The 21,234-nt window shown below is 42.8% G+C and overlaps 1 protein-coding gene across 5 annotated transcripts in view; it reads left to right on the forward strand.

The window, feature by feature from the left end:
* The window catches only part of DNM3 (dynamin 3), a 193,614-nt gene extending 173,849 nt beyond the window's left edge, over window positions 1–19,765 (forward strand). For 3 of the 5 annotated variants that reach the window (XM_026123358.2, XM_026123361.2, XM_064515704.1), the window contains one exon: window positions 13,569–16,948. In XM_026123358.2, the coding sequence (XP_025979143.1) occupies window positions 13,569–13,638 (70 nt within the window). In that variant the 3' untranslated portion in view covers window positions 13,639–16,948. Of the gene's footprint in view, window positions 1–13,568; window positions 16,949–17,720; window positions 18,095–19,571 lie in introns of those variants that run through there. The other 2 variants (XM_064515703.1, XM_064515702.1) reach the window with 2 other exon arrangements.
* The last annotated feature ends 1,469 nt before the right edge of the window (window positions 19,766–21,234 follow it).

The following is a 21,234-nucleotide window of genomic DNA, read 5'->3' on the forward strand; positions in this document are numbered from 1 at the left end:
AACAAGAGCAAGCCCTTGTAGAATCAGTGGAACAAAGTGATCAGAGTCCAACTTTTATTCCACAGTGCAAATAATTTACAGCCAGTTGAAAACAGTCCATGGTTGACTAACGGTGTAGGTCATATAGCATAAAATGGTTGGTTAAGGAGCAGCATTTTCATGACCACATTGTTTCCTTTCCTTCCAAGGGCTTTGCATTTATCAGTACTTTTAAAAGTAGCTTTGTATATTTTATACTTTTTCTGTGTGGCATTAACTGGGGTTTGTTTTTGCAAAATATTTGAATAAATATCCATAAGATTTATTTTACTATGACCTAATAATCTTCATTACTCATAAATGTAAAAAGTTCTGATTCCAAAGACTTCAGTAACTTCCTAAATTATGAGAGGTATGGGCAGATTAGGCCATGTTGGAACAAAGGGGATTTTCCTTTTTTACTAAATTTACTGTTACATTGAAATTAATAACAGTTTGCAAGAAATACAGGTTAAAATAGAAGCAGAAAGAAAATGTGCATATTTCCATTTTAAAAATAATAATTGAAAATAAATAATAATCTGCCTTTGCAGAAAAAGCACTAAATGCTTTCTTTTAAATAGGCAAGATATGCCATAGCTGTTAGTGACTTGAATCTGAGGCTCGCTACTTCTGATATAATTGCTCTTTATAATATAAAGAATACATAAATGAGGTATATCAAATGAATGAAGCATTTTTATATATTTTGTATGAAAAGAGTGTTGCATCAGTGCCCAATTAGGAAATGCACTCTTCCAGCTTAGTGGATATCCTAGCTTGGATTAGGACTACTGAGGAGAAACACAAAATTGCCTTTCCCGGTACTAAACTTCCCACTGAAAAGGCGGAAGTTGAAATGGAGTCCCCCAGATGGAGGATTTTTGGTCGGAGCTGAAGGGCAGTAGCATCAGTGTTTCCACTGTGCCATCAGGGAATAAATCCACATGCTAGAGAGAGAGAAACGACGTCCAGTATTTTGTCAGTTGTACTACTGGAGAGAACCATAGCTCCCAGCAGCTCGCACCTTGCCTGCCTTGCGAATGAGCATGTCTCCTTGGTCCTGCCTGGCTGTGATTTTGCATGAATCTTGCTTTCCTGAGAACGCTTGCCAGGAGCATGTCTGATGATAATCTTTTTGATGCTATAAACTGATAGGTGGGATGGAGATCAGAAAGGGATTTCCTAGCTTACAAAAGCCACTTGGGTAAGCAGCCTGTGAACAGCTTAATTCATGGCTGCCATTGATGGCATGCAAAGCAGTGGCTGACAAAGGAGGTCAATGCTTTTAAAATGCTGTAGCTGGATATATAATTGAGTGTATGACTGCCTAACATTTTTGTGGAAAAAATGTCTGAAATACACATCTTCTGGACTGGATCCTGGTTCTCCTTTTTTAGAGCTATGAAAGCCTCAGATCATAAAAATCTCAGATGCTTAGGAACGAAGGAAGGGTTTGCCTTTTTGCTGAAACTTCAGGTTTCTCCTGCTGACTAAACTCTGGGAAAGGAAATCCCAGGGAAGGGGCTGCAGGGGAAATCACCTGAGGGGGACAGTGTGGCAGGCTCCGGTGCCTATTAAAAGTTTCTTTTGAGCCTTGGAATTTCTGCTACGCTTCGTCTGGTTTTAATAACAGCCTTCGCAGGATCGTAGGAAATTGACTCAGAAAACGGGTCTGAGATATTAACAAGGAAAAAAAATAGTTCTGAGGAAGAGTTCTTGTGGAAACTTGAGCTTTCTCGATGACTTATTTTTGTACTGAGGCTCTGTGCTCTGTCTGCTTTACCACCATTTTCTGCAATGATTCCTTGAAGTGTCAGGATTTGTCCTATCTAGGGAAATAGTTTAGCTTCCTGAGAAGAAAGATGTATTTTTAAAGTTGTTCTAGCTTTCCAAAGAAGCTTTCTTTGCACTCCCATCACTGTCACGTGGAGCTGAAAACCCTGATGTGCCAAAGAAATGTCAGCATTCTTTTTTCATGTGTTCTGCTGTGAGATAAAAAGGTCATTTTCAGGGGTAAGTTTTGAACCATCCTGTTCCGATGATAAACACATTTTGTTTGGAGGATTTGCCACCTTATTACTGAGATATAGCCCCTGCCTTTAAAAAATCAATTTTTTCAACTTTATTAGCATTTAATCATAGCAATTGTGCAGAAAGTGAGCTCTCCACATTTTCTGACTGTTCCTCACTTACTGTACGGGGAAAGGAAAATGGTTAGGGGAGCAGGAAATAATTTCTTCCTTGCTTCGCTCTGATTCTAAAGCTGTTTTGGGTTATGTGCTCTGAATATTTCTGTAAGGAAACAGAAACTATTTGCATGATACATGCCTCTTTTAATTAATCCCACTTGAGGTGGGTGGATCTCTCCCAGCAAAGCCTGTGAGTAAAGGCCCCTGGCTTTGTTAAGGGCTTGATGCCAAAGCATATATGATTTGTGAAATATTCCCCCCTGCCAGAATTTAGATTATTCCCCCTCTCTCTTAAAAGGCTGCAGCAGTATTTTTAAAGAAAATGCAGCTGTGCACTCGCTTTGGTAAGGTAGCTTTAAGCAGACACTTGAACCACTTTAGCTTGCCATGGTATGTGTTTGCCTCCCTGTTTGGAAAGCCTGATCCTGATCAATTTTAGTTCTACTGTAGATGCTTTGATTTATGACAGTTAAATGTCCTGAATGGGAACGTCAGCTTTGCCACACGGAAAACAATTGAATTGGAACTGTTTTTCTGCTGGCAGTGAGGCCCACGGCGGTAATGGAGGTGGGAGGGGGTTCCCTTTCTCTCTCTATCCTGCTCTGCTCTGCTACCGTGGCTTCATGAAGGCTTTCCCAAGGAAGGACTAAAGATCATTCCTCACTTTGCCATTAAAACGTACATGATCCCACTTGAGGTGGAACCCTGGGACCTGGTTAAACAGGTCTCGGAGGGCTGCAATGTCTCTTCAAACAGACAGGAAAATAAAGGCTTTTGAGCACATATGTTCTCATGCTCAAGCTTGCTGGTGCACAGTCCCTGCAGACCGAGGATGATCTCTAAACGTGAAACAAGCCAGGGAGAGGGAATTCATATCATGCTGGTTGTGAATAGCCCCATACCCTGCCTACCACTTCTTTCAGCTGTCTGCCTACAGTTCACTTCAACCCACAGCCAGTCAGCAAGGAAGGGGGGATGGCTGTGCAGCTACATTTTATTATGTCACTGAGGTTAACTACATGACCTACTGTGTTTGTAACTAATCTACGTCGTAAGCTATCATTATGTATTCCTGCCACCGCAGTGCAGAAAAATACTTCCAGTACTTTGATTGCCAAATATCGACTATTAAGTTAAAGTTTTCTGTGATGGATTTTTAGGGACTGGAGTTCTTTGGAAAGATCTAATGAAAAGTCTAACCATGTGCACCAAACGATAAGGGGATCCCTTACAAAAATTGCATGCGATTCTCTGACTACAATCTGTCATAATGCATAGACATGTAAGGCCAGAAGGGTTATCCTTCCTTACCCTGGGAATCTCCTCTTTTCTGAGAGTTTGACCTTGCAGTCTTAAAAACATGGTGCTATATTTTAATGGAATATAAATAATAGTCAAATAGCCATTACATCAAACTCTTCTGGCAGGATGGACAAGTGCCCACCTTTGAAGCGTTTTCATGCTAAGTTTGATGATCTCAGTCTGAACACACAAGCTGAAGAGCACAGCACTGTTCCACAGCAGTGTCAGTTTGCCTTCTTTGAATGATCTTCAGTGAAAGTTATAGTCAAAAAGTATAATCGGCAATTAGGAATGCTTCAAGCATGCGAAGAGACAAGAGTGTTATCAGGAGGGATTTCAAAATCCTGCTGAATTTAAAGGGAGACAAGGAAGCCATTTCATGTCTGTGGTCCAAGAACGTACAGCTGTATGGAGTGCTGCAAAGCCAGAGCCCATCACAGCTGAAAATATTGCTGTTCCATAGTCAGTATGATTCTGACTTTGCCTGTCCAAGTACTCAAAAATCGTGAGATCTGTGAGACTATAAATTATTCTTTCTGTGATTTCAGCCCTGGGGGAAGACACCTCTGTGTAATTTGTTACCAGTGTAATTTACATTTCTTTTTCAAATGCACACACAGTAATATGTTCCTTTTGCTGCTGGCTGCTTTGAGCAGGAGATTCCATTTATTTTCTCTTATCTCTTAGAAAGACATCTGATTTTCCCCTCCTCCACTCCCACCTTTATCACTATTTTGTCTTTGCCTCTTTCTGCCGTTCCCTCACCGTCCCTTTTTTGCCCATCCTGTTTGTATCCTCTTTCGCATTCTCCCTTCACTTAGTTTCCTGCCTAATACATTTGTCTCCCTTCCCCACATATATCCTCCTTTCCTTCTTACCAACTTATATTGGTTTCTTTCCAACTTATCCCTTCCCTGGCACCTTTGTAAATCTCTCCCCTGCTCCTTGCGTTTCTATCTTCTTTTAATGTTTTCCATCCAGTTTTCAAACTGCAGTATCTGGCAATCTTTCTTAACAGCAGCCTGGTATCAGTGGTCATGATGACCATTAGAAACATTAGCTGTCTTCACTTAGGGTAACCGTACTAGCTTGTGCAAAAAACAGTGGAGGAAGGCTTGTCATCTTAACTAGGGTCATCTGGCGGATTCAGTCCTCATGGAAGCAACAAAATAAGTAGCATTCTGAATACGGATGAATGTCAGAGGGGCTGGCCAGAAGGCAGGTCATGGCATGTTTTAAAAACATGTAAAATATCACAAAACATCAACTCTTGTTGTTTCATTACAACTCTGCAATGCCGATCGTAAGAGAAATTTGGAACAGCATTTGCACAGAACTGACTCTTCAGCTGCCTAAACTGTAATGCTGTGAGAGAGATACAGGAGATGATACACTTCTGCTCCAAAAGCTTCACTCACCACTGCTCCCAAAAGGATGGTTTCTTCTACACTAGCAGTGGGATTTTGCTCACCATATTCCTTCATATACTTCTCCTCCAGATAGCCACCCTAAAGGTCAAATAAAACAAAGTTTATTTGATGTTGGTCATTCCAGCCTAGGTGCTAAACCTATTGGCACTGAATCCAGTTCCCACCAGCATCTCCTTTCATAAGCCAGAGGCAGGCTCTCCACTTTACTTCTTCAGTGGTGTAGGAATTTTCTGATGGATTGTGATCTTCAATGCACTATTACAGTTGAGCAAATGTTTCTCAAAAGTCACTTATTTACGTGGTTTTTAGGTTTAGTCCATTTATTATATATCAAATAGTTTTGATTGTCTTTAATATCATTCCTGAGCTATTTTCTCCTGCCTGTTTTAAAACTTATTCAGCAAAATGTTTTTTTAAAATCAGGTGAACTAGGAGAGATCCATTTTATTGGAACTGTTGCAAGCACTTTCTCAATTCAGCAAAGTGGGTCAGGCTCGGAAATGGCTCCTCATTACTCTCTCAGTGTAGACCAATCCCACAAGATGGGGAAGGGTACGTAGAAATGATGCAGGAAAGAGGAAGAGAGAAAAGAAGGAACCTGAGAAGAGTTCTAAGGAGTGATTCTGGGATAAAGATATTGCTGGGAGTGCAGTCCCCAAGCACAGTTGAAGCTTGCTTTGGGAGTGTCAGCTGGTGAGCTGGACGAGTGAGTAATTTATTCTGTTAGGTATTTTCAGCAAAAGCTTTTTTGCCTTCTTAGCTTTTTCTTTCTCAATATACTATTAGTAAAAGGAAGTGGTTTTTATTTTTAGCAACTCTGAACTTGAAAAAGGAAAGTAGAGTCGAACAATAGCAAATGTTGTTTGCCAGGAATACAGACAGGAACGCAAAGATATGTTTTGTCCCTAATATTTATTTAATCTCCTAACAGAGTAGCTAAATAATGGTTGCCATAAAGGCTCTGCAGGACTAGAGCAAGGGTGTATAATAGGAAATTTCTTGCAATGTTTGGAAGAGTGGGCAGAATAGCAGCGCCTTCCTAGCTTTACTTATGCTAGAAGAGAAAACATATGACAGTAAATAGAAAGAAAGCAGTGATAGTATAAGCTTTCTGAATCTACAGGCAGCTTGAAGGGCTGCAAACTCTCCTGTCCCCTGCAAACTGTGTTGGATCATTAGTGAAAAGAAAGGCACTCAATGGTCGCATTAATAACACTGACACTGATAATCATGTTAGTGGCTGTCATCATGGACAAGAATAGGTGCCAGTCCAGCTGGAGGTGACAGTCAGGATGTTTGCTCCCTTCCTTACACCAAGGTAAGTAAAGAGGAGAGAGGCAAAAAGGCAGAGGGAGGTCAAAGAGAAAGGAGAGGGAAGAAGGAAGAACAGAGTGGGCAGAAGTAGAGGTGATCTTTAAAGACAGGATACGCATGATTCTCATTGACACTGAACACTGCAGTTGAACGCAGAACGGTACACAAGGCTTCAGTTACTATTCCAAGAGAGTTCCTCCTGCTGATTTGGTGGCCCTTCAGTTGACATCATCTGCTGTGGACAGAGGAAGGAAGAGCAGCATTGTGAACATATGCACTCAGCTCTCCTACCTTCCTCTTCCTCCAAGCAGAGTTTTGATCTGGTCAACTATCCTGACCCAGGGTTTCTGAAGAGTTGGGACAGTCCTCCACTAATGTGTTGCACACTTGCTTACTTGACATGTTCTCTGCTAAAGGGCAAACAAGAACACACAGTTTGTTAAGAATAATAGTCTTTCTTGGTTGCTCTGTTCAATTAATTTATTTGTTTATTCAAGCTGAGTTTTCCATATGACATATTAATTCCCTAAAATGACTAACTCTAGAATGCAGCACCCACATAAACATAAATATATTTGTGTGTTTGTGACAGATGTTAATTTATGATGGTCATACAGAAAACCCAGCTTAAGTTGCAGAGAAATTAGTCTAGTGGAGCATATTTTGCATCCCTTTGCCTTTGAAAGGAGGCAATGCATATTATGAATACATAAGTTAAATGAGTGAAACCTCAATAATCCTAATGCTTTGGAACAGTGTTAGTATTAGAATTAATGGAGATACACGTTGCTGCAGTGTAGTGGTGGCTAATGGAAAGATGCATTCTTGAGATTCACTATTGCTTTTTTTCTTTCACTGAAAAGGAATAATTAGGCATCAGACAAAATTGAATAATCTGGCCATGCAGTCACACACTCTATGCATTTGTGGAGCCTGATATATACGTGTTCAGCTGGAGAGCTACTTCAGAACTGGCATTTGTCCTCAGACAGTGTGCTCTGCCTCTCAGTCCATCTACTCCTGACTTGCCTTACAATAGCAGTCCTCTGGGCACGCTTACTAGAGACATTTCTTGTTTGACAAAATGGCATTTTCCAGTACAGAAACAAATCAGAGAAATTTTTCTCTCTTGAACCATTATGTTGGGATAAGGGACAATCTCAGACATATGTTCCCCTATTACTTTTTCCTTTCGTCACCATTTAGTGCTGTTTCTCCTCTCTCCCGTGATCCCCTCCTCCTCCTGATTCTTGGCCATGAGTCCTCCTTTATTTCTCTTACTGTCATCATCCTTTTTCTGCTTTTCTTATTCTCATGTAACCTGCATCACTAATGTCAGGTCTCTTTATTCCTCTTCGTTTTCTCACTTCTACTTAAGATCCTTCTTCCCCAGTTGTCCTGGAGACTCCACAGTTGCTGTGCTGCATCTGTTCTAATCAAGAGTTTCTAAGTACAGGTAGCAGGTAGAGTACCTGATCAGACCTACAAGCCATGTCTCACTTCTGTTCTTTGACCATCATGGTTTACAGTAGTTTCATTCCTGGTTCGGATTTTCTGCTAAATCTAGAAGCTGATGGAGGTCAAGAGGTACCATATAAAAGTTACAGAGGTTGATAGAAGAACAGGGAAAAGTAGAGGATAAGTTGTGTGGGTCTCTTAGGATCTTACTGAAGCAGTGAAACCTGTACAAAAATCAAATGAGTCAAGGCATTACAGTAGTCCCAAGGACAAGCCTAGGAAATTGGCTACCTATTCTCTGTAAATAAATCACCTGAATGAGGAAATGATATTTATTCCTTACGTAAGAAAGCAAGTTACTCTTTAATCCTGTTACTGTATGCCTCACATACAGATTTTTATTTTCACCTAAAATAAAATTTGCCTTCAGTCAGATTTAAAGCCGCTTAGAGATTTTGTTTAAATATTTTCTTGTTAAATTCTGCAAAGGCAATGTCAAATATCAGGATACTCTGAGAGGTCTGCATTATAGGAAAACCAAAATTGTGTAAAAGAAGAATAATGGACTTTTGTTTACAACTTCAAATCTATAGGAATGTATCATAAAATATGGTTATGTGCATGCCTTCTGCAAGTGTTCTCTGGTATGTAAGTGGAAATGAAAGCCTTTTATTTAGGAGTATGTTAGCTGCACTCTGAAAAGAGAAGCCATCTTCTTAAAGCTGGGCCTCCCATGGTAATTACAGCTGTGCTTTACTGAAAGCATATTTTGTGGACTCTGTGCGTGGAGTGATAGCACTTCTCAAAAAGCAAAGGCTTGAAGAGCTTGCATATGTTTCCGATCGAATTCTAAGTCTAGACTTGCTTTATTTAGTTTCTTTTGCTCTGCATTTGCCTACCTAAAGTTTTTAGTTCTCTTAAAACTGAAAAATTAGGGCGTGCTGCTTAGATTAAAAATAAATGTAAAACTTCTGCTTTCTGAAAAGTTTTTTGGTGGGGGTGAGAGTTATCCTTCATTCAAAACCCCACTGAGCTCTTCAAAGGAGGAGTCTCTGCAGCAACATCAGGGAGTTATTAAATACATACTTAGTCCACAATTTTCATTGGTAAATTCTTTATGTCTGCTTAATGTGTGCTAGTTAGAAGAACTGATTCTTTCTGCAGACTCGTTTACTCAACCCTGGGGACCTATGATCCCCTGCCCCTTTAGCACTAACTTTTGCAAACACTGTTTCCCTTTAAAAAAAAACGGACTCAGCAGACCGTTAAAGGGGCCAGGCTGTGGGACTCGGCCCCAAAACTTGGAAGCACAGTTAAAATGCTTGAGACAATAACCAAATTGGAATTACCACAGAAATGGCATTTTTATAAGAAGGAGCTTTCTATGAATCTGGACCAGCCTTTTGTAGCCTGGGAACAGCTAATGCACTGAGTCCCCTCCCAGGCGGGGGGAATCACAGTCTGATCAAGCAGAGAAATGTGGTCCATGCTGTCTCTACCAGTATCATCTCTTGGCCTCAGACTAAACATTTAGTTGGGCTTAGTCACATATTTACTCACTGACATGGCAGCTAGCGCAGAGCGCAGATCCGGGGGAGGTTGTTTTTCTCCGCTTTTCTTTGCGCCGTGTCCCGAAGCGGATTGGAGCTCCCCCTGCTGCTCTTGCACTCCGGATTACTGCAATTTAGAGGGTCTGGCAAGCGCATTTACGTAACCTTTGCTCGCCCTTCGCACTCGGAGCGCAGTCGTGCTGGAATCACACTAGGCTTCCTCAGACTTTCATTTTTCAGAAGAGCTCAGAGCAAAAAAGAAGGTGGGACTAGGACCCATGGCACCACAGTTTCCATGCGCTGTATTTACAAGGAGCAGCCCAGTGCTGGCTTGCTGGCCCAGTTATCCCTGGGTGATGGTTTGGATGCCCAGGACCCCCCACTCCCCACATCCTGTTCCTTGGTCTTGCTGGAGCTCTTCCAACCGCTGCTCCAGACATAAAGTGGGGGAGAATAGGCAAGAGGCATGTGGGGTTGGCCTCTCCTCCTGACTTTGTGGCTGAGATCCCTGGGGAGGAAAAAAGGACTGAATCGTACTCCCAGTGTAAAACTGGTCACAGAATGACTGTTCACCTTCATGGGGAAAGCTAGTAACAGGCAACTTCTGGGCTTGTCCTTTCTCTCACATTGACCTGATCTTCAGCTCGTGCTAATTGTTTCTGTGTGCCTGTGGCTAATGAAGCCAAGGTTTCTGACCCTAGCTGGCCATCTCGACTGTGCCCCAGCCTAGGATCCAGAAGCACAATCCGTCTTGCTGTATTTACTGGCATGTGAAACTAGGGACTTCCCACGAGGCTGTTAGTGGAGGGCCTAGAGGTGCTTTTGCACATCTCTCACCTACCTGCTTTTCCAAAATGTGAGACATCACCATTGTCCACTGGGGACATATCCAGGGCTTCTGGCCATTTAATGGGAGACCGACTAGGCAGGGTCCTCTCTGAGTTGCATCTCCCCCTGTAACACAACACCACAGCCGCTCTCCCACGTCGTGGCCACATGTGCTAGGTGCCTCTGGTTGCTGGATCGCTGAGATCCTGTGTGATCACAAAAGAGAAGCTGTAGAGGTACCCCAAAAGTGTGAGAGACAAGCCTGGCTGCAGGCAGGATGAGGCCAGTCACTGTGTATGTTGTATTTGAACAGCTGCTGAGGTGACCAAATCCATTGCATAGGACCAACTGCAGGATTTAAATCTGGGAGTCAAAGTAGTGCAAGTTTTGCTTCAGATTGCCCTGTGACTGGCATCTTGTTTTTCTAGTTCAGGCTCTCATAGCAGTGTTAACAGCAGAGTAAGCCTGAATCAATTTGAAGTTGTTCACCCTGGGAACAAGATAGCAGTTAAAAATTTGGAGGGTCACATCACCATGGCATTTCAGCCAGAGTGGCAATAGGGCCCATCTGCCACTGCCCTGGAAGGTACCTCTGACTTCCAGGGTGCAGGTCCCGCTCCCGTGACGGCGGTGTGTGGGGTTACAGAGCTGAAAGGCAGCCCCATGCGACCACACTGCCCTGGGAATGAGCAGCATCCCTGCGGCTGAGGAGCAGGAATGGGACTGAAGCTAATGAGAAGTCTGCCCTCTTCCTCACTTACGTCCATACCTGGGCTCATATGAAAGATGTGCACAAATATTTGCATGCACAGGGGCCCAGAAACATGCATGCATCTCCCCCCGGGAGGTACTCGCAGTGAATCGCGGGGGGAGAGTGTGGGCTGAGGGGCCCCTCGCTGAGGAGGGCTGCCTGCGGGCAGCACGGCAGCGTCGGCAGTGCTTCAGGGAGCTGTGAGGCTCAGGCAGCTCTGCCTGAGGTGGGCTGAGGAGAGAGGCCTGGGAAGGGAGCACGGAGGGAGGCTGCAGTGGCCGCTGCGCCGCCGACCCTCGCAGCGGCTCTGCGCCAGAGAGGGCCCCTGGGGAGTAGCAGCTTCTTCTGGAATCACTACTCTGAAGCGGGAACAAGAGCTTGTTGGGCTTTTTCTTTTTCCTTCTGGTTCAGATATAGATTGGGCTTAATGAAAACTTCAGAATAATGGTTCAGGTGTAGTAACGGTTCTGGTTCAAGGAGAAAATGGCTCAGACCCATTTTTGGTTCAGGTTTGGTTTGACTGATTAAATCCAGGATATTCTCCCACTGTGCTCTCTAGTTTCTGACCCAACTGGTGTTAAATGGCAATTTGACTAAATTATGTTATTTGAAGTCAGTGCACTACATTCAACCTGGTATTAAAATACAAGGCTGGGCTTATATCTTTTAAATTTGATATGAAGACAGCTGTGTGCATTTTCCCTTGTTTGTAAATTGTATACACATGATATGATGTTTTCAGTAAGCACTACACAATGCAATGTGAGGCATTTCAACAAAGGAATAATTTAATGTAACCCAGCAGAAATGCAGAGCCTTAGAAGTGGTTCTTTATGAAACTACAAATTTTGGAAATGGGTCCAGAAGACCTACACTGGAGCAGCACAAGAAACAATAGTTAACACAGTAACATTTTTCTGTAAGACAAATACACCATGAAGAAGTTATAATTCACTCATTTTTTTAGCTTGTTGATTTACATGAATGCTTCAGTTGGCATGTTTTGTATTTGTTGCATAGTAGGGATTAAAATTCTCATTTCTTCACCAAAGGAGAATATTGCTGTACAAGATACACTTGGAGCCAAACAAGCTTTCTTTTTCTTTTTTTTTTTCTGTCAAGTGTAAATTTGTCTCATCTATTACATTCTGGTTCAAAGAAGATTAGCACATTCTTGCATTCTGTTCATCTTCCATACAGTTTTGACAGAATGAGACACATTTTCTTTGTAATATTCTGAGGTAGGAACTGTCTCTACTGTTACAGGCGGAGGACAGAGTTAGAGAGGGCTGTATGATTTGTCTTGGTCATTAACCAGCTCTGTAAAAGCTGGATTAGAACAGAAGAGTTCTTGGTTCCCCACCTTGAGTTCAGACCATGAGTTTATGCCGTTGTAGAACTGCTATACGCTTGTGGTGATCTGGACTGGATTAAGGAATGAAGAGAGCATGGATACTTCTTGTTAATGAGGAGCAAAAACATTGTGTGAGAGAGAGATTGGAGTAAATTGCATCAACAAAACCCTGCTGCAGAGTGCTAAATAACTAGCTGAGGGAGCAGATTGGCTGTGAAGAGCAGTCCCTTAGGTGTATATTTAAACAGTACAAAGTGGTGCCAGGCAGAGCTGTCTGAGCGAGTGCAGGCGCTGAGGGCAGGAGGGGTACATTCACCCCGGGCTCTGCGCTTCGCAGGCTTTGCTCAGCAGTGGGCTGTGTTAGCCCAGGTGGAACAGGGTATTTACAAAGTAGTCTTTATAACTACACTGACTGAATTATCTCTGTACAGCACTGAAGCAGTCCATGTAGATGTACTCTAAATACACGCAGAAATGCAGAAGGCAGACAAGCAGCTAGCAGAGAGAATCTATCTACAAATCTAATGGAGTTGATTTGTCATCCTTTAGCCAAGGAAGGGAGGGGAGTTGTGTACTGCCCCTGCTCAGCTTGGGCTGCAGGTGGGACATGTTCAGGGGTTATGCAGCTACTGTCTAATTCTTGTACCATGGTCTCTTATCGGATGCAGCCCAAATTGAAATGCAGGGTTTTGCAGTGCACAAGCGCCTAAGCTGAATCAGCCATTTGAAATAGGGGGACAAGATCCCCTGAGCCCTCCCAAGGAATCTGGGATTCTCTTAGCGGTTAACTGAAGTTGATAGATGAACGCGTTAGTGGCAAGTGAATGAATCCAGAATCCATTGCCACAGCTGGCATTTTTAAAAGGGGCCATCGATAAAAAGCTTGATATTTGGCATTCAAGCACAGTACATGTGGCATGGGTCCTGCTGGACCAACTGTTGCAAGAAGTTGCAGGTTTTCTGCTTCTGCAAAAAGCACCTGAAGTTGCTCCAGGCTGTCTCCCAGATTCCCACTGGCCACTCTGAAAAAGTACCTGTAAGTCCACTCCGTGGCTCTCCAGGCTGGGAGTGACCCTGGAGAAAACAGGAATAATGATCATCCACTGATCATTTACGTGGCACAGAAGGTAATTGTGTTCAGAGAACCCACAGGCTTGATCAGAGAGAAGAGCTGTCCGATGTGCGAGAATAAGGCACAGTTTGCAGAAACCTTTTGCCTTCTTCTCTTTTGTGGATGCTTAGGACTGGCGTGCTTCAGTGTAAATGAGCATAAGAATATAACGTTTAGGTGCATGTGCATGTTCACGTAGTTATAACAAAAGGTCAGTTCTCAGTGTTTCCGCTTAATGTTTCTTCTTTCTTTCTCTCCAGTCGAAGACCACCCCCTTCACCTACTCGGCCCACTGTAATTCGTCCGTTAGATTCATCCCTGTTAGACTAAATGAAGTTTCTAGCATGCCATTCATTGTTAACCAAATATGTGGACGCAAATTGCTTGGTAACTGTTGCAATAACCAATGTATAGTGGCATGTATGGACATCTATAGGCAAGTAATCAATTTTACTGATATACTCTCTGTCCATTCTGCATTGCTTATGAGGTCTTAAATGTTTTGGGAAGGTCTGTGCTGCCTTGACTTTTCCTTGTGCTGTAGCTGATGTTAGCTAACTTACTGACATACATATTCACCCAGACAGCTGTGCTCACAATCCTATACAGTCAAATGAGGGATTGACTTTGTGTGTGCGTGCGTGTGTGCATGTGTTGTCTGAGTCTGCTTCTTTTTTTCTTTTATCCGAATGGCATCTTGCTTTTATATGTAGCTTTCAGATTTGTAAGGCATATCATTTAAAGAAAGGTTTTCTATCATTTGGAATTAGAGGGTTTCTTCTTTAATGGCTAAACTGGGCTGAGAAAAGCAATGTTGTTTTTTATGCGAGCTCTTTGTTGGCCCAACACTTCCATGTCTCTCTTGCAAGTCTGCTGGATGGCTGCTTTTCCTATAGTTCTCCTCATCAGAAGCCTAGTTTATAAAGAATGTTGTTAAACAAGAAGGGTGTGTATGGTACAATCAGTGTTTTACAACATCCTTCTTTCCACATTGGTGACTGACATCCAAAGTTGGCTTGGTGATCAGCAAGGACCAGGTTGCAGTACCCTGGCTTGCACTGAGTAGTGCTCTGTAGAAATGTAAATTGAGAAGTCCCAGCAGATAACTTGGAAGTCTGGGTGTGGAGCTGCCACACCCTACAGCAAGGATATGAGAAAAACAGTTTGAAGGGCTGGTACATGACAGGCCAGCATGTGCCAGCTTGCTTTGTCCTCTAGTAGCACTTATTTACATTAGTACTCCCACTGAACTCATTGGAAGTACTACGTGTGTCTGAGTGCGGGTGATATGTATAATTATACTGCCTGGCAGGATCCAGAGAGCTGAGTACTGCGTTTGGTCATTATGTGAAACACAAGAATACTTATGTCCGTATGCACAGCTGTAATGGGCTCATATTCTCTGCCCACTGTATGAGTCAATCGACAGAGCTATGGCCTAGGTTTGGATCTGTGCTTTCCAAGGATCCAGTTTGGATTCAAGATACTGGCTCAAGCCCATCAATGAAGTTCCCTATATAAAGATTTTGTATTTTCATCTCTTGAAGTCCTGCACGCCTCAGATTGGCAGTCCCTTTATCCAAATAGGTAATGAGAAGCACTCAGCTGTGCATCCTGGCAATGTATTATTTTAGCAGATGTTCACTTTCAGAGGTCTTCTCTGCCTGTTGTTTTACAAATTGTATATTAGTGCATTGTAAAAAAAATTTATCTTAACTATCACTTAATTTTAAACACTTAGGGTTGGTGTCATCCTTGTGGCTTAAAACTTAAGTCAATAGAATTATACTAGAGATTAATTTGGCCTTGTATCTTCAGAAAATATTAATTGTTGTTATTACAATTACAGTTACAGATCCCTAGGCAAAGCCGTTGGTGGTTTCAAAGGCCACTAGTATAACCAATCTAATAAATTTATTTATGGAGACTGCATGTAAGCTACAGTATGTTGTATCTCCGTGGTTAGGAAGAATCCAGTCAGAGCCACAACCAATGGAAATTTTCCCTCTTAATTAGTCCCAGGCTGCTGATTAAATAACAGTTATGTTCACCACTGAAGTAAATCATGTTTCTGCTTACATGAGAGAGATGAGCTTGGAAAAGCATCATGATTTGTATGCTAGCTTAGCTTTAATTTCCTGTCAACCTCATACTTGTGACACACACCTAGGGAGCCTAGAGGTCACGCATTTGAAGTGCAGTGAAGGTGGGATTTGTCAGTACAACGGCATCTTGGTGATCTCAGCAAATGGCTGAAATGGCCAATGTTTGTCAAGAGAACAGGACCAAATCTTCCAGATCAAGTGCACAAAATCAGCTTACAAGGAAAAAAAGGGTGCAAACCCAACTGCACTTAACATTGTTTTTTACTACAGAAAAGTGAAAACATATTTTGATTTTTTCTTCTGTTTTCCGCTGTGTAGTACTCTCTTCTGTAACACATAGTGCATCTATTAGATGTGTTTTTATAAGCAGCTATAGTAGTCCATATTGTTGCCTAGCCAGCAAACTTGTATGATTATCAGAACTCTCTGTTACTGGGCTGGCAGCCGTCTTCTGTCAGAAAGCCATGCTTAGCGCCTCTTCCACCTCGGCCACTGAAAGTCATCATTTTAACCCCAAATCTTAATATTCAGTAATGTTACAAGGCCGAGGTCTGGCTTCACCCCACCCAATCCTAAATGCTTGAGTACAGCCTTTGTTGTCCAAGGTCTCCTTTGCTCAGTGGAAGGAGACAGTGCTTCCAGAAGGTGATTCAGACTGGTGTGACTGCATGGGACACAAGGGTGGTAATGATGGTAAGTTAGGAGCCTCAAATAGATAGTGTAATTCTTGGCCTAAAAATGTTCAATTAAATCTTCCATACTTGAGACTTCTTAATTTACATTACTCACGGTTTCTGTCAAGCCTAAGGAAATACATAGTTATCACAATTCAGTGCTACGCTTAACTCTGACCCACAAGAAATTTTATTTCTTCATGGTAATCTTGAATTATAAATGAAACTCTTGAGCATAGATTTACCAGAAAGAGGAGGAGGGAGTGAGGGGTCTGTAGCCCCAGTGTTAGCACCATCTGGTTCTGTGCTCATTTTTGAGGTCATGGGACTCAGCATGCTGCTGCACAGCCCTTCCTTCTTTTGCATCCCCATTCAGGTCACACCTAAATTTGGCCCTACTCCTGAAATGCAACACTTTTAGGTGTATAGGTTAAATTAACCTTGAGCACAGATCCAGAGTTGGATGATTTTTACCTGTAACTTCTTGTGTGTACACTTTTCAGAATAAATTGCATAGCGTTTTTCCAAGAAACAACAATTCTAAGTTCTTCCCCCCCAAAATTGCTACTTCCAGTTGACTAAATTCTCATCCTCTAACCATGGTCCCTTTCCTTATGCTGTACAGTGCCTGGAACAAGTTTGTCTGTCTTGCTCACTCCAGAACCTGGTGAGCTGTATCTCTCCCCATTCCTTGTTCTCGGAGGAGCAGCCTTGGCACCAGCTTGCTCCAGGCCTGAAAGACAGCAGGACAAGCTCACCAGTACATCCCTGTGGATCTGCTAGAGGGACTGGCTGGCTAGGACAGACCACTTTCCCCTTGGTGGACACCCGTACGTGGGGTGAGCTAAGCCTGAGCTCCCGTATCTGAGGAGCATGGGTTCCTCTCCTGTTGTCTGATTCCCTCTGGGGAAGCTCAGAAGATTGATAGGGAGTAGTGGAGACTCCTGTTAAGCAACAGTTTTTTTGAGTTTACATGAGCTTGGTAATTAGCTGGATGATATATATAGCTAAGTTTCAGGAGGGTGCTCATCTGTTATTGCATTTAGGCTAAGCCTAGATCTCTGTGTGAAGAGCATGTTCCGCCTCATCCCATCATGGATGACCAACAGCTGAAGAGCTCACTTGTGCCATAAATAGCTCTCAGTCTTTAATCTCAAGGGATCTTGTGTTAGGATTAAACAGATTGTATGTTCAATGAAAAGGTTTATGTAAATAGTTAATGTGTATTTATTTTGTTGCTGATCTTATTGCACTTTCTGAGTAAGCCTCATAAAAGGAGATATTTATTATATTAGAAGAGATATGTTATATGTTATGGCAATTCGTGTTAATGTATAACATAGAAAATATTATACTCTATATTGCAGACAGCTACACTAGACAATATGTATACAGCATATTGAGATTACTGGCTAGCTCTGTCTTTCTGTCTTAAAATAGTCCAAACCTCCTGAATTCAAAGCAGACCTATTTTGCACATGTGACACTGGGGAGGCACCTCACATCTTGGAGTGCTTAAAGCACACTGCCTCCTGCTTTTGTCATTGAACCTCCTCCCCTGGGCTCTAGCAGAACAGCTCCCTTGTGTAAATGAATGTTACTCTGCCTGTCTTTCCTCTTGCTTTGTCTGCAGGCGAGCTGATACCGATGGCTCCTCCCGTCCAGACAGTCCTTCACTCTTGCTTGATATATGATTTGTTCCGTCTTGCCGGCCGTTTGTTTCACTTCCTGTTTCTTTACTTTTCTAGAATGGTGTAAACAATGTCTTCTTTTTGTAAGAAGCTAATGCTTTATTTCTTTCTGAATTTTGCTCTGTATGTTAATGGCCTATTTCACATGAGCCAAAACATTTGCCATTGGCTTCATAGTCTGTAAATGGTTCCTGGTGTTGGCCTTTGAGCACAGCAAGTCGATTCCTGAAACCATGGTCATTACTGAGCATTGCATACACCCACTGTAAAAATGTTATGCTGCATTTCTGAACCTGAAATAAACTGTAACTCTTGACGGGCTTTTATTATTACTTTCTGGATGTGCATGAGTGGTCTTCACCATAATCTCAGCATGCTGCAGTCCACTTCTCTGTTTGAACTGCAGTAAGGATTCATCAGAGACACACATGTTGCAGTTCACATCACTAGAGATATCACTTAAGTGTATGGGGAGATGGGAGGGAAGTGACCCATGGAAAGTATTCAGCTTGCTACCCTGTTAGGGGCTTGGAGTGCTGCAGAGATGTTTTGCTGGGAAGTGGGTAAGTGTTTTTCAGGCAATAACTGATATTTGTTTCACTACTGGGGAAGACATGTTTTGGGAGAGATTCAGAACTGAGCAAAGGGCCAGGCTAAGTCTTCAAGAGCAGAAGTTGGAGTGAAGTTGTGCATGTGTTGCATTCTGTCTGGAAGGGATTTCTCCCTAAAGTGATTGTGTATGAACATCCAGATGCCTCAAAATGTTTCTGTTATTCAATTCCCCCTTCAGACTAGTAAGAGCCAAGCAACTGGACTCGGTGCTTGGAAGAGCAGGAATGGTCTGTTACGGCACAGCAAGTAGCAAACACACAACAGCTTCCTGCCCAAGGGGGCATTTCCTCACTGAGCACAACAGTCACTATGCTGGTCCTTAGGTATTGGGAAAGTGGGAGGAGCAAAACGTGGGATGAGCAAAGCAGCAATGTCCTGTTGTATTCGCTGTGAGTTTGTTGCAACACTTGGGAGCGTTTTTTTGAATAGCATTTAGTGGATATGCCCGAGGCAGTCTCTGCACTCACTCTCAGTAGACAGGAGTGTCACACAGGTGTCCTGTCTGGCTGGAGTACATTAAATATCCCTGTGTGAGTTGTTTCCCTGCGTATTGGCCAGCTAATATGTCAGTGCTGTCTGCTGGATGCTAGGATGAGCAGCCGCTCTTCTGACTGCTGCACTAAGCCATTGACTGCCAAGGGTCTTTCCTGCTAGTTTTGGCAGTAGATTCCTTGCACTGCCATCACCCAAGCTTTTAGCTTTCCTCAGCACTGTCCCCTCCAAATATTGCAATCCAACACATAGATCATCTTGTCTGATCATTCCTCAAATCCATCAGAATCTCACTTAAAGGGTCTACTCCAAGAGCAATGTTTGAAACAAACTGTGATCCAGATTTTAAGGCTGGCTGGGGAAAAGCTCTTCTGGAGGATATTATTTGCTGCAAGAAAATTAGAAAGCTTCTGACCAACGACCTCGGCACTCATGATGTGATTGTCCTAGTTCTCTGGCGCCAGCATGTCAGATGGGAAGCGGTGAGGATGAAAGCAGAGGCTGTGCTCATAGCCAGCTGATTCTAATCTTGTTCTTGCTCTTTTCCTTACTGTGCATGTTCTGTGCCTTTTTCTCTTAACCCATTTTATAATTTTGTATATGAGCCATTTTGTTGTATCTTAACCTTTTGTTTTAATTCTCTTCTCCCCTCCCCATGAATTTTGGGTTATTTTTTGTTTTTTTCCTAGGCGACCTCCTCCAGCTGTTCCAGGGAGATCGTCCTAACACACACATTTCATTTCTTTTGTGTTATACGCAATCTGTTGTCGTTTTGGCCAAAATTATCTTTAATTTTCACTAGACTATTTGTAAATAAAGATTTTATTTTCAGATGTCAATGATAAGCTTGGTGATAAATAAAATAAAATGCTTTTCCATTAAAGGCTCTACCCACTCTTTCTTAAATGGAGCCATTAACACCCCAGTGAAAGCAATTGCCTGGGTCCTGTTGAGACTCCGGCCATCTGATGTGGGGAGGGAGGGATGTGCTGCTGGGATTCTACCACCGCTTCTGAATTCATTAACCACTAGGATTGCTCAGGAGAAGTGGCTTTGGCTTAGCGGTAGTAGGAAGAAGAATAGCCAATGTCTTTGACAACAGAGACTGCAAGTCTCTGAAGAGATGTCTAATAAACCAGCGGTGGCACCAGACTGTGTCCTGAGTGGAAGGTTGAAGGAGAAGATTGTGGCAGTCTCTCCACTGATGAATCTGCACGATTATAAAGATTGTAGCAGTCTCTCCACTGATGAATCTGCACGATTATAAAGAAATCACAGCTGCTGTGACCATTTCTCTAGCTGAACTGCTGAATTCTCTGTGAGCCGACCTTGTTGGAGCATCTGAGCTCAAATAACTGTGAGTAGCTACCTCCGGGATTCCAAATATGTCTGTCTCCATGGCACTCAAGTGCAAGGTAAATTCTGGCATTTAGTGATCAGAAGATATATTTGTTTTGGGTGCTGGAGAAGTATATACAGGAGTAAGTCTAAAAGAGATCATCTAATCTAATCAATGTTTTCATTTTTTTTTCTCCTGTTAAAACAATGAAGAGGTATCTCACAAACCATGCAGATAAATTGGGGGGAATTTGTACAGGCATGAACTGGAGGCACAACATAATGTCAGGATGCCAGCTTGTTTTTTGAGAGGCAGGAACCATATGTTTCTTTGTAGGAGGAAGCTTACAGGGAGAGGGACGTGCAGCAGTGCTGCTCTGGGGATGGGGGCAGGAGAGCAGGTGAGATTAGTAGAGTGTGTAGAAGGGACCTGACAACGCACAGGCTGTGCTAAGTTTCAAGCAAAGTCTGACACACCTCTGCTGAGTTCAGGCAGTTCCTCCAGTTCCAGCTGATTTAGGTCCCTGCTGAGACCTCATATATCCAGGGAGCTGCTGACTCACTTGGATGTGCCAGTAAATGCGAGACTTTGCATTTACTCAAATGATAAGGGGATGCAAGCCCCGAGACCTGTAGACTTATGCCAATTTCTGCTTCTTCTCACTCAGACTTTGTTGTTTGATAGAGCACAACAGGAAAAATAACAAAGGGATTAGCAGGAAGAAGGAAAAAAAACTTAGAAGTACAGCAACTTTTAGGAGAGGGAGATAAACAAGTAATCATTCTTACTAGACCTTTGAACTGCATGTGCTAAACCGGGAGCCTCTGTGCTAAGGATGATGCAGTGGTGGGCAGTGTGGTTCCCAGCACCCTGGGAAGAGGGAGGAAAGAGGGTCCTAACAGCACATTTGTGAACACTATTGCCTCCAGAGTAGGGAAGGGGAAGGGGAGCTCAGACTGGCTGACTTTGCCACATCTTTCATCTGTGGAACACGCTGCTGCTCACCATATCTC

This window comes from Dromaius novaehollandiae, chromosome 8 (assembly GCF_036370855.1).
Source record: "Dromaius novaehollandiae isolate bDroNov1 chromosome 8, bDroNov1.hap1, whole genome shotgun sequence".
Classification (NCBI taxonomy): domain Eukaryota; kingdom Metazoa; phylum Chordata; class Aves; order Casuariiformes; family Dromaiidae; genus Dromaius; species Dromaius novaehollandiae.